This window comes from Phyllobates terribilis, unplaced genomic scaffold (assembly GCF_046119375.1).
Source record: "Phyllobates terribilis strain yellow unplaced genomic scaffold, ASM4611937v1 Scaffold_13__5_contigs__length_258822181, whole genome shotgun sequence".
NCBI classification, from domain to species: domain Eukaryota; kingdom Metazoa; phylum Chordata; class Amphibia; order Anura; family Dendrobatidae; genus Phyllobates; species Phyllobates terribilis.
In genome coordinates, this window is record NW_027362773.1 from 104,115,353 (window position 1) to 104,133,920 (window position 18,568).

The 18,568-nt window shown below is 43.4% G+C and overlaps 1 protein-coding gene across 3 annotated transcripts in view; it reads right to left on the reverse strand.

The window, feature by feature from the left end:
- RASGRP2 (RAS guanyl releasing protein 2) overlaps positions 1–18,568 on the reverse strand; it is a 153,794-nt gene that overhangs the window by 81,806 nt on the left and 53,420 nt on the right. For all 3 annotated transcript variants that reach the window (XM_073658346.1, XM_073658345.1, XM_073658347.1), the window contains 4 exons: positions 14,580–14,715; positions 10,931–11,033; positions 1,913–1,963; positions 1,684–1,815 (listed from right to left, as the gene is read on the reverse strand). In XM_073658346.1, the coding sequence (XP_073514447.1) occupies positions 1,684–1,815; positions 1,913–1,963; positions 10,931–11,033; positions 14,580–14,649 (356 nt within the window). In that variant the 5' untranslated portion in view covers positions 14,650–14,715. The remainder of the gene's footprint in view (positions 1–1,683; positions 1,816–1,912; positions 1,964–10,930; positions 11,034–14,579; positions 14,716–18,568) is intronic.

Consider the following 18,568-nt stretch of genomic DNA (forward strand, 5'->3'; position numbering starts at 1 on the left):
CCACCACCGGAGGAACAGTGGCAGTGGCGTCTCTATCTGATACATCAGCTTTTTTCAATAGAGAAACATGAAACACCAGATTAATCTTCCAGGAGGTAGGAACCTCCAACCTAACAGCAGATTGGTTAACTACCTGAAGCACCTTAAAGGGCCCTACAAACTTGGGACCCAATTTTTTAGAAGGAATCCTCAACCGCAGATTCTTAGAGGACAACCAAACCATGTCACCAACCGTAAACAAAACCTCTTGATGTTTCCTGTCAAAGTACCTCTTAGATTTTTTGTTAGCCTCCTGAAGATTACCACGCACATCCGTCCAAACTCTCTCCAAATCACCGGAAAAACTCTCCTCCTCAGGCACAGCCGATACCAATTTGGAGAATGACCCAAAAGACGGATGTCTCCCAGAACAACAAAAAAAAGGCGAACACCCAGCAGAAGAGGATGTATGGTTGTTAAGAGCAAATTCAGCAAGCGGCAGAAACTCAGACCACTCTTCTTGATTGTCTGCCACAAATCAACGCAAGAACTGCTCAACATCCTGATTCTTCCTTTCTGTCTGGCCATTAGACTCAGGATGATATCCAGATGAAAACGACAAATGAACTCCCAACCTGTCACAAAAGGCACGCCAAAAACGAGCCACGAACTGAGGTCCCCTATCAGAAACAATGTCAGTAGGAACACCATGGAGTCTGACAATTTCCTTAGAGATATTTTTGGGCTGGACTTACTGTTATGATAGGCTACAAGCACTAAGGAAAGACAGGAGATCTGTCCCTACAATAGAACTAAGCTAGATCCCTACGATGTAACGGGGAACCTGATCCTGCGATCAGAACCGCTAAAGTCCTCAGCTAGTCTGAACGAAGACCTATAGATGTGAGGGAGGGATCCCTACAAGAACTAGGGACTGGGAGAAAGATGGACACCAACTAGCAGAAATTGTAGCAGTAAAAAGACAAACACACAACATAGAACATAAAGGTCAAAAGACCTAGCTAAACTGACTGAGAAAGGTTACAAAGCACCTGGCTAGCTTAAGAGTAGAAATTACAATGAAGTCCAGCATGGCCAGAAGGGCGGAGCAGGATTAAATAGGCAAAAAGGTCATGTGACCAGCAAAATAGAAAAAACCTAACAGGAGAGTTCTAACAATGTCAGCCTTTTTGTCAACTCTGGCCTTACGCAACAAGTCTGCAGACACTCTATGTGACTGCAGACTTGTGAATCCTCACATCGCACACACTGCACAGGAGCAGCGGGAGAGGGATTTGCATACAGGTGGACACATGCCAAATAGACGTGACACGTCTAGTTGGAATGTGTGCAAATCGCATACTTGTGGTCACATGACTGCCCGTTCACAACAGTGGCACAGGAGAATCCTCACAGTGCGTTATGCTAGTGATGTGAGAATTCACAAGTCTGCAGTCACAAAGAGTGACTGCAGACTGGTACCCCAAACCTGTAAAAGCCCTTTAAATCAGGTTTTTATGTTAGATGTATTGTTTAAAAAATGTTGGACCCTCAGGGATCAGGCAGCAAATTAGCTCTCCTATTGCACCAATGATATGTCCGCCCCCGCATGAACCCCTTATATACATTGTTGCAGCCAACACAATTGTGATTGTTAGAGTTTTTCGTCACAAGTTTCCCGATCTCAGGACGACCATTACATACACACTCTCAATGTCTATCAGACTGCTCTCCCGGCGGTTCCCTTTGTTTTCCAGGGCTCTCTTCAGATCCCGAATCTGCTCCCCCAATTCTGGATTTAAGTCAAACTCAGCCGGGTACTCCGCTATCCAGAACCTGCAGATACAAGAGAAATAATCATGCGTTATGTGACCGGCCGAGGTTACATAACAACCATTTAATTAATGCTAATGGTGGTAAAATGTGTGGCTACCTGACGAGGTGACAGATGCGTTCCCGTTCTGCATTATCGCCAGCCTCTGAAGTAGAAAATGGTCAAGGAAAATATATTTTTCACTTGGGGGAAAGGAGAAATGTGTGACATCTAACACTTATAATACTGCACATATTAATTCTCCAGTGTGACCTGATTAAGCGCGGTTTCACCATAAGATATATATATATATATATATATATATATATATATATATATATATATATATACAGTACAGACCAGAAGTTTGGACACACCTTCTCATTTAAAGATTTTTCCGTATTCTCATAACTATGAAAATTGTATATTCACACTGAAGGCATCAAAACTATGAATTAACACATGTGGAATTATATACTTAACAAAAAAATGTGAAACAACTGAAAATATGTCTTATATTCTAGGTTCTTCAAAGTAGCCACCTTTTTCTTTGATGACTGCTTTGCACACTCTTGGCATTCTCTTGATGAGCTTCAAGAGGTAGTCACCGGAAATGGTTTTCACTTCACAGGTGTGCCCTGTCCGGTTTAATAAGTGGGATTTCTTGCCTTATAAATGGGGTTGGAACCATCAGTTGTGTTGTGCAGAAGTCTGGTGGATACACAGCTGATAGTCCTACTGAATAGACTGTTAGAATTTGTATTATGGCAGGAAAAAAGCAGTTAAGTGAAGAAAAACGTGTGGCCATCATTACTTTAAGAAATGAAGGTCAGTCACTCCGAAAAATTGGGAAAACTTTGAAAGTGTCCCCAAGTGCAGTTGCAAAAACCATCAAGCGCTACAAAGAAACTGGCTCACATGAGGACTGCCCCAGGAAAGGAAGACCAAGAGTCACCTCTGCTTCTGAGGATAAGTTTATCCGAGTCACCAGCCTCAGAAATCGCAGGTTAACAGCAGCTCAGATTAGAGACCAGGTCAATGCCACACAGAGTTCTAGCAGCAGACACATCTCTTCAACAACTGTTAAGAGGAGACTTTGTGCAGCAGGCCTTCATGGTAAAATAGCTGCTAGGAAACCACTGCTAAGGACAGGCAATAAGCAGAAGAGACTTGTTTGGGCTAAAGAACACAAGGAATGGACATTAGACCAGTGGAAATCTGTGCTTTGGTCTGATGAGTCCAAATTTGAGATCTTTGGTTCCAACCACCGTGTCTTTGTACGCAGAAAAGGTGAACGGATGGACTTTACATGCCTGTTTCCCACCGTGAAGCATGGAGGAGGAGGTGTAATGGTGTGGGGGTGCTTTGCTGATGACACTGTTGAGGATTTATTCAAAATTGAAGGCATACTGAACCAGCATGGCTACCACAGCATCTTGCAGCGGCATGCTATTCCATCCGGTTTGCGTTTAGTTGGACCATCATTTATTTTTCAACAGGACAATGACCCCAAACACACCTCCGGGCTGTGTAAAGGCTATTTGACCAAGAAGGAGAGTGATGGGGTGCTACGCCAGATGACCTCGCCTCCACAGTCACCCGACCTGAACCCAATCGAGATGTTTGGGGTGAGCTGGACCGCAGAGTGAAGGCAAAAGGGCCAACAAGTGCTAAGCATCTCTGGGAACTCCTTCAAGATTATCGGAAGACAATTTCCAGTGACTACCTCTTGAAGCTCATCAAAAGAATGCCAAGAGTGTGCAAAGCAGTCATCAAAGCAAAAGGTGGCTACTTTGAAGAAACTAGAATATAACACATATTTTCAGTTGTTTCACACTTTTTTGTTAAGTATATAATTCCACATGTGTTAATTCATAGTTTTGATGCCTTCAGTGTGAATGTACAATTTTCATAGTCATGAAAATACAGAAAAATCTTTAAATGAGAAGGTGTGTCCAAACTTTTGGTCTGTACTGTATATATATATATATATATATATATATATATATATATATATATATCTTATGGTGTCATCTGGCGTAGCACCCCATCACTCTCCTTCTTGGTCAAATAGCTCTTACACAGCCTGGAGGTGTGTTTGGAGTCATTGTCCTGTTGAAAAATAAATGATGGTCCAACTAAACGCAAACCGGATGGAATAGCATGCCGCTGCAAGATGCTGTGGTAGCCATGCTGGTTCAGTATGCCTTCAATTTTGAATAAATCCCCAACAGTGTCCCCAGCAAAGCACCCCCACACCATCACACCTCCTCCTCCATGCTTCACGGTGGGAACCAGGCATGTAGAGTCCATCCGTTCACCTTTTCTGCGTCGCACAAAGACACGGTGGTTGGAACCACAGATCTCAAATTTGGACTCATCAGACCAAAGCACAGATTTCCACTGGTCTAATGTCCATTCCTTGTGTTCTTCAGCCCAAACCAGTCTCTTCTGCTTGTTGCCTGTCCTTAGCAGTGGTTTCCAAGCAGCCAGGGGCGTACATAGAAATCATGGGGCCCCATAGCAGAATTGTCCCCCCCCCCAAATAAATAAATATTTGTCTGTGTCACAGAAGAGCAGATCACACAACTTTCCAGCCTTTACATAGTAATTTTCCTCCTGCTAAAGTCCTAGATCCCTCTTTCATTTCCCCATAAAGTATGATGCCAACAAAAGTGCCCCCAAACCCAGTATGAAACCCCCATGGTGCATTCCTCCACATTAGCCTCCACATGTACAGTATAATGACCCTACAGTACCCCACTTCAACTCCCAAGGGAAAGTTTGGTGACACCAACACAGAGCCCTCCATACATTATAATGGCCTGCACTAGACCTCCAAGCAGTATAATGGCCCCCCACATAGCCCTCAAAATATTATAATGGCCCCACATAGCCTTCCATATAGTGTAATACGCCACTGATAATCTTCCATATAGTATAATGCGCCCCCATAATCCTCCATATAGTATAATGCGCCCCCCATAATCCTCCATATAGTATAATGAACTTCCCATGGTCCTCCATAGAATATAATTCACTCCCCACAGTCCTACATACAGTATATTACACACCCCATAGGGTAAAATGCAGCCCCCATACAGTATAATGCACCCCACAGTCCTGCAGTATTATGGGCACCACGTACTCACTGATTTTTAAAATACAGTATACTTTAAATAAGCTGACCTGAGTATAAGCCAAGGCCCCTAATTTTACTACAAAAAAATGGAAAAACGTATTGACTCGAGTGTAAGCCTAGGGTGGGAAATGCAGCAGCTAATAGTAAATTTCCCAATCCTGGTACATATGGCACCCCTCATCCCCCAATCCTGGTATGTATGGCACCCCTCATCCCCCAATCCTGGTATGTGTGGCCTCCTCAATCCCCCAATCCTGGTGTGTGTGGCCTCCTCAATCCCCCAATCCTGGTATGTGTGGCCTCCTCAATCCCCCAATCCTGGTATGTGTGGCCTCCTCAATCCCCCCATCCTGGTGTGTGTGGCCTCCTCACTCCCCCAATCCTGGTATGTGTGGCCTCCTCAATCCTCCAATCCTGGTATGTGTGGCCTCCTCAATCCCCCAATCCTGGTATGTGTGGTCTCCTCAATCCCCCAATCCTGGTATGTGTGGCCTCCGCAATCCCTCAATCCTGGTATGTGTGGCCTCCTCAATCCCTGCAATCCTGGTATGTGTGGTCTCCTCAATCCCCCAATCCTGGTATGTGTGGCCTCCTCAATCACTCAATCCTGGTATGTGTGGCCTCCTCAATCCCCCAATCCTGGTATGTGTGGCCTCCTCCATCCCCCAATCCTGGTATGTAGGGCCTCCTCAATCCCCCAATCCTGGTATGTGTGGCCTCCTCAATCCCCCAATACTGGTATGTGTGGCCTCCTCAATCCCCCAATCCTGGTATGTGTGGCCTCCTCTATCCCCCAATCCTGGTATGTGTGGCCTCCTCGATCCCCCAATCCTGGTATGTGTGGCCTCCTCAATCCCCCAATACTGGTATGTGTGGCCTCCTCAATCACCTAATCCTGGTATGTGTGGCCTCCCCAATCCCCCAATCCTGGCATGTGTGGCCTCCTCAATCCCCCAATCCTGGTATGTGTGACCTCTTCAATCCCCTAATCCTGGTATGCGTGGCTTCCTCAATCCCCCAATCCTGGTATGCGTGGCCTCCTCAATCCCCCAATCCTGATATGTGTGGCCTCCTCAATCCCTCAATCCTGGTATGTGTGGCCTCCTCAATCCCCCAATCCTGGTATGTGTGGCCTCCTCAATCCCCCAATCCTGGTATGTGTGGCCTTCTCAATCCCCCAATACTGGTATGTGTGGCCTCCTCAATCACCTAATCCTGTTATGTGTGGCCTCCCCAATCCCCCAATCCTGGCATGTGTGGCCTCCTCAATCCCCCAATCCTGGTATGTGTGACCTCCTCAATCCCCCAATCCTGGTATGCGTGGCTTCATCAATCCCCCAATCCTGGTATGCGTGGCGTCCTCAATCCCCCAATCCTGGTATGCGTGGCCCCCTCAATCCCCCAATCCTAGTATATGTGGTCCCCTCAATCCCCCAATCTTGGTATGTGTGGCCCCCCCAAACCACCAATCCTAGTATATATGGCCCCCTCATCCCCCAATCACTGCACACACAAAAAAAATAAACACTAATACTCACCTTCCTTCCTCACCTCTCCTCCAGCGCTGTGTCCTGTCTGCTGCAGCTCATGTCGGCATCTGAGCCCATGGGAGTGGATAAGAGGGAATATTCATGTCCCTTTAGCAGCGGGCACACGTGATAGCTGCTTCAGCGGCTACTGTGTGTGCTCTGCTCCGCCGCAACCTCCCTCCCCCCACACTATCCACCAATACTCACCTATACAACTCGTCCCCACGCTGCTTGAGTCCCCCCGCTGCTTGGGGCCCCTCGACTCACGGGCCCCCCGCGGTCACGGGCCCCATAGCAGTGGCGTGGTCTGCCGCCATTGGTGGTACGCCACTGCTAGCAGCTATTTTACCATGAAGGCCTGCTGCACAAAGTCTCCTCTTAACAGTTGTTGAAGAGATGTGTCTGCTGCTAGAACTCTGTGTGGCATTGACCTGGTCTCTAATCTGAGCTGCTGTTAACCTGCAATTTCTGAGGCTGGTGACTCGGATAAACTTATACTCAGAAGCAGAGGTGACTCTTGGTCTTCCTTTCCTGGGGCGGTCCTCATGTGAGCCAGTTTCTTTGTAGCGCTTGATGGTTTTTGCTACTGCACTTTGGGACATTTTCAAAGTTTTCCCGATTTTTCGGACTGACTGACCTTCATTTCTTAAAGTGATGATGGCCACTCGTTTTTCTTTACTTAGCTGCTTTTTTCTTGCCATAATACAAATTCTAACAGTCTATTCAGTAGGACTATCAGCTGTGTATCCACCTGACTTCTGCACAACACAACTGATGGTCCCAACCCCATTTATAAGGCAAAAAAAAACACTTATTAAACCTGACAGGGCACACCTGTGAAGTGAAAACCATTTCCGGTGACTACCTCTTGAAGCTCATCAAGAGAATGCTAAAAGTGTGCAAAGCAGTCATCAAAGCAAAAGGTGGCTACTTTGAAGAAACTAGAATATAACACATATTTTCAGTTGTTTCACACTTTTTTGTTAAGTATATAATTCCACATGTGTTAATTCATAGTTTTGATGCCTTCAGTGTGAATGTACAATATTCCTAGTCATGAAAATACAGAAAAATCTTTAAATGAGAAGGTGTGTCCAAACTTTCGGTCTGCACTGTGTGTATATATATATATATATATATATATATATATATATATATATATATATATATTATACATACATATACACTGCTCAAAAAAATAAAGGGAACACTCAATAACACATCCTAGATCTGAATGAATGAAATATTCTCATTGAATACTTTGTTCTGTACAAGGTTGAATGTGCTGACAATAAAATCACACAAAAATCATCAATGGAAATCAAATTTATTAACCAATGGAGGCCTGGATTTGGAGTCACCCTCAAAATTAAAGTGGAAAAACACACTACAGGCTGATCCAACTTTGATGTAATGTCCTTAAAACAAGTCAAAATGAGGCTCAGTATTGTGTGTGGCCTCCACGTGCCTGTATGACCTTCCTACAACGCCTGGGCATGCTCCTGATGAGGTTGCGGATGGTCTCCTGTGGGATCTCCTCCCAGACCTGGACTAAAGCATCCGCCAACTCTGGGACAGTCTGTGATGCAACGTGACGTTGGTGGATGGAGCGAGACATGATGTCCCAGATGTGCTCAATCGGATTCAGGTCTGGGGAACGGGCGGGCCAGTCCATAGCTTCAATGCCTTCATCTTGCAGGAACTGCTGACACACTCCAGCCACATGAGGTCTGGCATTGTCCTGCATTAGGAGGAACCCAGGGCCAACCGCACCAGCATATGGTCTCACAAGGGGTCTGAGGATCTCATCTCGGTACCTAATGGCAGTCAGGCTACCTCTGGCGAGCACATGGAGGGCTGTGCGGCCCTCCAAAGAAATGCCACCCCACACCATTACTGACCCACTGCCAAACCGGTCATGCTGAAGGATGTTGCAGGCAGCAGATCGCTCTCCACGGCATCTCCAGACTCTGTCACGTCTGTCACATGTGCTCAGTGTGAACCTGCTTTCATCTGTGAAGAGCACAGGGCACCAATGGCGACTTTGCCAATCCTGGTGTTCTGTGGCAAATGCCAAGCGTCCTGCACGGTGTTGGGCTGTGAGCACAACCCCCATCTGTGGACGTCGGGCCCTCATACACCCTCATGGATTCGGTTTCTAACCGTTTGTGCAGACCCATGCACATTTGTGGCCTGCTGGAGGTCATTTTGCAGGGCTCTGGCAGTGCTCCTCCTGTTCCTCCTTGCACAAAGGCAGAGGTAGCGGTCCTGCTGCAGGGTTGTTGCCCTCCTAGGGCCCCCTCCACGTCTCCTGGTGTACTGGCCTGTCTCCTGGTAGCGCCTCCAGCCTCTGGACACTACGCTGACAGAGACAGCAAACCTTCTTGCCACAGCTCGCATTGATGTGTCATCCTGGAAGAGCTACACTACCTGAGCAACTTCTGTGGGTTGTAGAGTCCGACTCATGCTACCACGAGTGTGAAAGCACAACCAACATTCAAAAGTGACCAAAACATCAGCCAGAAAGCATTGGTACTGAGATGTGGTCTGTGGTCCCCACCTGCAGAACCACTCCTTTATTGAGGGTGTCTTGATAATTGCCAATAATTTCCATCTATTGTCTATTCCATTTGTACAACAGCATGTGAAATTGATTATCAATCAGTGTTGCTTCCTAAGTGGACAGTTTGATTTCACAGAAGTTTGATTTACTTGGAGTTATATTCTGTTGTTTAAGTGTTCCCTTTATTTTTTTGAGCAGTGTATGTAAAAATATGAAATGTATGAATAGATATACAAGAAGAAAAACTAATAAGATGACAGATCCGCCAGTGGTGGAGTCAGAACAGGATACTTTCCCCCCTTTCAGCCCTTTGAGGTTAAACTGACACACGTCTCACTGGGCCATCTGTCACTCGCTTTCCTCTGGATCCACATCTTGCTAAATGTGACACTTAAAGAGGGTTTCTTGTTTCCCCGGCTGCAGTTTGTATTAAAAAAAACAAAAATGTTCCATATTCACCCTCCCCAGGTCCGACGCTGAGACTCCACTGCTGCTCTTATTGTCTGCAGTGCTGACATCAGTCGACAATGCAGCAGCCAATCATTGAGATCAGCTGGTCAAGGCAGTCAATTTGGGCACAGCTTCTGAGCTCAGATATTGGCTGCAGTGCTGTCAATGTGACGTCAATGCCGCAGACAATAACAGATAGCGGGAGCAGAAATGGAGACCCAGGAAGGATGAGTAAAGCACTGTTTATTTTTTTTCAAAACAAACTGCAGCCAAGAGGCAAGGGTTTCCAAAAAATTTTTTTTATTATTATTATTATTTTAGTATTTTTAAAGGTGGCCATACATGTGTGCCAGCTGTCAGCCAAACTACCGCTATCTCATTCAAACTGCATACATTATGACATAGCTCTCTTAGACCTGTTGTGAATGGTGTACTTACTTTGAAAATCCATGGCAGAATAGCTGTATAATCTTGATATAAAAATGAGCATTTTCAGACTCTACATATAGAATAAAATAGCTAATGAGTCCAAGAGTTTTCAGTCGTCGTCAACACACCGTGACAGACAGCTGCAGCTTGAACTGAGCAGTGTGAGATCTCAGCATGGAAGAGGGACACTGAGGAGCTGTCAATCAGGCTAGGCTAGGTTTGATGGGTGGAGACTGAGCCTTGGTTTACTACATAGCCTTGGTTTACTACAGTTCTGTGACATATGTTACTGCATTTATGTGCTTTTCCTCTTTCTAACAGAGGGTCCCATTGATTATTATGGGGTCCGTTACATTTCCATTTTTTGAATGAAAGAAAAAGCGAAGCATGAAAAACTTTTGATTCTATTCTAAAAATGACACATAACAGAACCCATACAGACCCAATAAAATAACTATTGAGTCATCCTGACCGACAACTGCAGCTTGAACTGAGCAGTGTGGGATCTCAGCAGAGGAGAGGGACACTGAGGAGCTGACAATGTTTCAGACCCATACAGATCCAATAAAAACCAATGCCATGGTTATGCAACTGATCCATGTTTGACATTACTTACTTTGTGTTCACGAAAAAACATAACAAAACAGAAGTTTGAACATAACCTAAAACTGAAGTTACCAAAAGGAATCAACCCAATGAGCAGTGGCGCCATTCTGTCTGACATCCTTCCAGTTGAGTCTATCAATGAGTGGTATCAAGTTCTGTAAATGTTACTAAATAGTATCTATAGGAGTTAGTTATTCTTCAATCAATATGGTAAAATTGTCAGTAGTCAGCCACAGAGGAGGAAAAAAAAGATGTTTCCAAAGTCTCCAATAATATTGGATGTATCCAGATTATCAATCGTTACGGGTCTCACTGGCCGATACAGAACGGAAACCAGCAGTGATACAACTAGAAAAGTTCTCAAGTTTACAAAATGATAAACATCAAAATGCAAAATATCAAATATTTTAAAAGGATATAGAGCAAAGAGCTTCTTGGCCAGATCCCCAGATGGGATGTACCAAGGATGCATCATGAGAAACATCTGGACCAGTTCCCGATCCTTAGGATTCCCATCTGAGTCTAAACAAAGAAAACAAAATAAAATAAGATTATTGTATAAACAAAAAACAGTCACCATAATTATGAATTGTGCTTAATCTGAGGTTCCATATATGTCAACCTTTGGGCGACGCATTAGGAAACTTCTTTTATAGCAATACATTAAGAAATCAACATATAAGCTCCTATTTACCAATGAAACAACCAAATACAATTAAACGGAAAGTTGTAGTGATCAAATTTCCGCATATCAATTAGAAATGAGTCGCCTGAAGCCTCCAATTTCAGCGAAACCGGCCGACAACCTAATGTGAATGGGGGCTCAATAATTATTCTCCAACAGATGATGTCAGAAACACAGAATTTCAATTCTCCCATGAGAGAAGCTGCTACCAGAAGTGTCTCCCGATTGAAAAAGTATGCGCGCTCAGATCAACCGGGTACGCGTATGCTTGGAGGAATTGGGAGACATCGCTGTTGGCCGAACAAGCATTAGCCCTGACAGTTATTGTATCAGTGCTATGTGGGCAACTTTATAGTGTGAACAAGGGAAAGAAAAATATCACATCTGCTCACCCCGTGGAGGTACCACTCAATCTAGTAAAGGGCGCGGTGCACGGACAGAGACCATGGGCCGGCTCCCAAGTGAAAATTATCAAGTAGAAAGCAAGAAGTCACCCAGCAGCCGCAATGGGAAGGACTATTAAACATTATATATTAGTAATTATTAAAATATCAAAAGGTAAAAAAACAAAAATAAACACAGTAGGCCTACGCGTTTCGAGCACTAAGGCTCTTAATCACAGCCAATGATTAAGAGCCTTATTGCTGGAAACTCGTAGACTTAATGTGTTTGTTTTTTATTTTTTAATAGTTACTAAAAAATAATGTTTTATAGTCCTTTCCATTGCTGGATGTCTTCTTGTCTTCGACCTTTATAGTGTACACAGTGTGACAAAGTTACTGGCAAAGTACTGGAGGGGAGATATGTATCACTGAGGTTGTTAGCTTCAGTGATATGAACCTAGGAAAATGATCCAGCACACTAAGTGCTGAGAGGGGTTAATCGGCCATGTTTAGTGCTAGGTTTAGTGAACATCTGTAGAGCGGGTGGGAGGCTGTTCACCATATCTCCACCCCATGGTGCAGTCCAGAGGATAAATACACAGCCTTCTGGCTCATTCAGAGTTCGGTGTCTCTGGAGACGAGGTCTCCAGAGCTGTGTTCTTGTTACAGAAAGCTGAACCTTGTGTTTGCTTCCTGAGCGGGCAGATCCCGCAGCAACACGGACTGTGCCATCTGTTATGTTTTATTTTCCCATTGGGAACTCCTCACCAGTTTATGCAGTACCTCAATAAACCAGTGGACGATTTAAAGAGACAGTGTTCCTGTGTTTACAACTATGTGCAGCAGAGTAAACCGATCTACCACAACAGTTACTTGTTAAATGTCACAAAGAGATTTCTGTAAAATTAGGCTCTGTTCACATCTGTATTATATCGCCAGTTATAACACGAGTAACGACTACACTTTCATGGCCACCTAAAAAGACGCACACCACCAAAATGGAAGCCAGATGGACTACAAAATTACTCTGCCTCAATATAGTGAAGGACTTCTTCAGGGCTGAATCCTGTTTTTCAGAGTTTCAAAGGGAAACTCTGATGGTTTCATATAGCCCTTACTTCGTAAAAGGGTGGTCTTACAAAATCAGACCTTGTCATTGATTGCAATGGGTTTCCTAAACCCAAATCTTTAAAGTGAAACTGTCAGCAGATCCCATCTGAGACCGGAATGATGTAGGGGCAGAGATCCAGTGATATGTCAATTACTGGGCTGCTTACTACAGTTTTGATAAAATCACTGTTTTATCTGCTGCAGATACAGCAGTTTTCTGAATGCTGAGCTCTGTGTTACCCCGCCCTCATCACTGATTGGCAACTTCCTGTGCCCACTGTCCAATCAGTGGTGGGGGCGTGGTTGGTATACAAGGCATCAGGTTTACTTGTCCTGTAGTGATAAACTTCTGCTAATAAAACTGTGATTTTATCAAAACTACAGCAGGCAGCCCAGTAAGTGATACATCGCTGAAATCGGGCTCTCCACCCCTACATTATGCTGTTCTCAAATTAAGTGTTAAAAACCTACTGACAGATCCCTTTAAGCTGTTAGCCATCGATGCACTGTAAGGTTTCGTCTGGTCCCATGAGCCGCTGATTACGTGGAGCATATGGGATATTTCAAGGCAATGCAGTAAGGAAAGACTTTCTGCGAGATAATCTCTAAATCGGAGTTCCCTTTCTGTGATGGTGTACAGCATAATTATGTGTGTATATGTCACAAAATATTAGCACTGGGTAAAGTTAGCACATATGCTTCCCCGTACGGTCCACATAATAGCAAATAATTTTTTTTTTTTTAGTTCGGCAAAGCAATTACATCACTAGCAAAATATGTCCACCGCGGTCTGTACTACTCGGCTGCAGCAGACCGACAGTTTAGACGAAAAAAGCTTCTCCAACTGAGCAGAACAATTTCACTGCAGGCTATAGAGAGTTCCAGTAAATAAAATTAATGAAGGGACTAAAGATATCATAGAAACTCATTCTTCTCTACTTCCCTTCTGATGGATCCCATCATGACACTGTCCTAAAAATCTAAGTGGTACGCTGACTATACAGAAGCATCGGAAAAAAAAAAGAGATTACTTCGCATCGAGCTGCAGTTTAAAGCATGGTTAACACTAGTGGGTAGTTAAAGCTATAGATTTGGACTAGAGGTATAGTGCACTGGCTTATTTTTGCATAAAATTTTGCTTCTATTTTTGGGAAAAATTTTATTACTCTGTGCCTCACACCAAAGTATTATTTACTGCAGACTCATAGGGATTTCTGATAACTCTCATAGGAATCCCTAAATCCAATTTATTTTAATAGAGAGATGAGAAGACATGCGGAGCCGGCCCTGGACTAAAATGAGACCAGAAATAGCTTATTTATGTGATGTGATGGAGACGTCAACTTCTAGATCCACACAGTACTAGGTCTCGTTTTCAGACTGACCCCTTTAAAAGGGTACCGCCATCTTCAACATTTATGGTATATGCTGTATATAGGAGGGCTGACAGGTGCTAGTCTTATCTCCTTTACAGGGCTGACTATAGGAGGAGGCAAACAGGGCAATTGCCCAGGATCCCGGAGCCCAGAAGGCTTTCCAACCTTTACAAGCCAGAAACTGCACTGATAATGCCAGTCCCATATTATCAGTGCAGTTTCCAAAGACCTCACATCCAGCCTATATTACCGGGAGAGACACTCCCACACAAGAAAAATCTGAAACTTGGATCAGGCTGCAAACTTGGCGTCTAAAAATGAGCAAACGAAACTTAGTGCAAATTTATTAACTAAAGGTAACGACTAACATAAGTAAAAATTATTTTTCCATGTTAAAAGCGCAGTTTTTAATTCTTTCATTTTAGAAAACAGCTAAAGTAGGGAGACTATGAAAGAAAAAGAAAACGTAAATTCTATCTAGGAAATAAGACATTGCACGTATTCAGGCACTTACCAAAATTTTGAATGCATATTTCTATCATTTCATCAATGGTATGGCCTTTCTCCAGATCCAAGTTATCCATTTCTGCCTTTTCATTGACTGCAGCAGAGATCCCGAATGATGATTTCCCAGCGGGTTTTATGAACGACTGTCAAATCAAGTTTTAAAAAACAAGTTATTGTTACTTTTAATTTTTCAATGAAACTTTAGTTTAGAAAGTGACGAGCCGCGAGTATTTCATATGACAGATTCTGTACTAATTCTTCTTTAAAATGGTGAAGTGTACACATGCAGTAACTCTACCCCTCCCAGATTTCGGGTAACCTCTTCCTCTGTCAGTTGTGATTTCTCTGATGTATCTTCCTGTTTTCACAGCTTACTTCCTCTGGCATTTGAAAGCCCTCACATTTTATCCCATGGGGTTTCATGGAACATCAGTAGTATTTCATATAATTAAAGGGAACCTGTCCGTATTGGTTCTGTACGGACCCCGGAGAGCAAGACTCAGAGACCGGCTCCTGCGTTACCAAAATCTATGTTACTCTGGAACGCTGCAGCAGTTTAGAGAAAAACAGAATTGGACGTGCGGCCAGGGACGAAGTCACCAGCCCAAGAGGAAGGTCCCTGATGACTTCTCCCCACCCGGATAGACTGACAGGCTTTTACCCCTGTGCGTAGGGAGAGACCTCTCAGTCTGGAGAAGTTGGTGGGGACAAACCTAATAGACTGGTCACCTCCTGGCCGGATCAAATTAGCTTAAAATGTCACCAGAAATTCTGTTATCTACTGTATATAGAGGTGTTATCAGTCATTGTACAGGAGGAGGAGGTGAGCTGTGACATCACCTATTGTGAATGGTGGATCCTGTGTTATCTACTGTATATAGAGGTGTTATCCGTCATTGTACAGGAGGAGGAGGTGAGCTGTGACATCACCTATTGTGAATGGTGGATCCTGTGTTATCTACTGTATATAGAGGTGTTATCAGTCATTGTACAGGAGGGGGAGGAGGTGAGCTGTGACATCACCTATTGTGAATGGTGGATCCTGGGTTATCTACTGTATATAGAGGTGTTATCAGTCACTGTACAGGAGGAGGAGGTGAGCTGTGATATCACCTATTGTGAATGGTGGATTCTGTGTTATCTACTGTATATAGAGGTGTTATCAGTCATTGTACAGGAGGAGGTGAGCTGTGACATCACCTATTGTGAATGGTGGATCCTGGGTTATGTACTGTATATAGAGGTGTTATCAGTCATTGTACAGGAGGAGGTGAGCTGTGACATCACCTATTGTGAATGGTGGATCGTATCTTGTGTTATCTACTGTATATAGAGGTGTTATCAGTCATTATACAGGAGGAGGAGGTGAGCTGTGACATCACCTATTGTGAATGGTGGATCCTGTGTTATCTACTGTATATAGAGGTGTTATCAGTCATTATACAGGAGGAGGAGGTGAGCTGTGACATCACCTATTGTGAGTGATGAATCCTGTGTTATCTACTGTATATAGAAGGATGAGGTGAGCTGTGACACCAGCTTTAGTGAATAGTGGAATTTGCTTTATCTACTGTAATCCTCTCTGTGATAATAATGTGACTGCTCAAAAGCCTTTCGCATGAAACAGAATGAGTCTAATTTATGACCAGTTAGCCAGTGTGAAAATTGTAAGTTATCTGCTTTTTCTAGATTATATATTTTCCAATAAAACTTTCCTCTTAATGGAATTTCATGTAAGTCAATGACAGCTTAAGCAGAAGTCTGAGGACCATACAACTCGCCTCATATTTAGGAAAAATTGTGAAAAACAAAATACTAGCAAAACTGTACATGATATTTCCATTAAATTTTTTCCCCCTTTTTTATACAAATAATATTCTATTGTACGGGTTTAGACAGTATAAAATATACATGTGTCCTAACTGAAGAAGGAAACAGAGTCCTCCTGGGGATGTGGGATATTCAAAGAGCAGATTAGGGGACTAATAAAAATGACATATGATGTACACGGGAACATCTGTATGTACGGAAGCAATATATGTGGAGAAGGTTCCCAGCCTGCTGTAAATAAAGCATGGGATATACTATTGCATTAATGATCATAGGTTTATCCCTAGCCTGCTCCGAGACTACTGTACTTCATCATGGACACTCCTGACATTGATGAAGAATAGCAATAAGCCTGTGTTCCTACGCTTTAGTTCTTTTCCATTGCTTTCTGATAGTCACAATACCATATTATAACAGACACATCATAAGTCCATGGGAAAAAAAAGGATTTTTATGAGTTATAACAGATCTGTCAACCAGAAAGATAAGAGATTCTAATGAATTTGTCATCCAAGGGGTAAAGTTTCCCCTTGTGGAGAGTGACATGCCTGGCCTGGCATGTCAGAGTGAGGAGACTTATATGCCACTCTATGGGAAATTAAATATGCAAATTGACTCTTCAGAGAGGAAGAGGACCTGAACTCTAGCGCCACCTATTGGATGTAGCAATCTTACAAGTCATTATCGACCCTTTAACGAGTCGTGCAATATGACTTAGGATAAAAGCCAAATCAGAATATCAATATGTAGACACAGTGTTTCGGGGTGTTGCCCCTCATCAGTGCAAAGTATGAGATCTGATTTGGCTGGGTGAGAGGCTAAGACTGGGATCTAAGGGGTAAGGTTTCCCCTTGTGGAGAGTGACATGCCAGGCCTGGCATGTCAGAGTGAGGAGACTTATACGCAATGCATGCTCCTCTGGGAAATTAAATATGCAAATTGTCTCTTCAGAGAGGAAGAGGACTTGAACTCTAGTGCCACCTATAGGAAGTAACGATTCTACAAGTCAACATCGACCCTTTAACGAGCCTTGAAATATGACTTAGGATAAAAGACAAATCATAATCTCAATTTGTAGACATGGTGTTTCGGGGTGTTGCACCTCGTCAGTGCAAAGTATGAGATCTGATTTGGCTGGGTGAGAGGCTAAGACTGGGATCTAAGGGGTAAGGTTTCTCCTTGTGGAGAGTGACATGCCAGGTCTGGCACGCCAGTATGAGGAGACTTATATGCCTTGCATGTTCCCCTGGGAAATTAAATATGCAACTTATCCCTTCAGAGAGGAAGTGGACTTGAACTCTAGTGCCACAATGGATTTGTCATAAATTCTAAAAAAGAAAAAAACGGAAGCCAATGTGAACTAAGCCTAATTCTTCTCTACTTCTCCTCTGTGGTCCTGTGATTATCATTGCTCTTTCCACTTTTTTTCAGCTCATGTCCTATACATCAATTCCCTGTGGCTTTAGTACATTTTTTATATAGCACAGTCGTCAGGATTCTCAGCGTCGCGCGGTCCGAGAGCCTAGCGTTGTATTTTCGGCATTCGCACTAATAGTGATGAATGAGTTTGTTTATTGTGTTACTAACAATATCATGAAAAGATGCAATAATTTACGGAAATGAACATTTTAAATGAGTTCTTATTTTCCTCCGGCATCTTAAAATAGTCAGATCTTAATTTACGGGAGAAATCCTCAAGACTATTCTGAGGAACATAGTGATATAGAAAATGTAGAAACAATGTAGCACAATGGACCAATGTATGGAAATAACTGCAGAGTCACTAACTTTTTACGCCTCCAAAATAACTTTTACTTCCTCTTTCAGGAAAGCGCTGAACCAATGGAAGGTCACAATATATTCCAGATATTGCAATGCACCATGACATTGATATATGAGTCAATCTGTAAGACTGAAGATACAGATCGCTGAATGATTCGACGCAAACCAATAAAAAGATTCCAAGAGTTTTTCCTTTTTTTTTGGTGTTAACAGGACCATTGACAATCATACCGGTGGGTAAAGTGCCTTACTGAACGCTAATAGCATCGCGGGTCTGCGGTAATGATTTCCTCTATGCGACTACACTGACAGGCAGGAGCCGGGGTAAATACTACGTTGTCATGTCAGTTGTCAGCTCCGGAAAATAGAACGATAATAACTAGT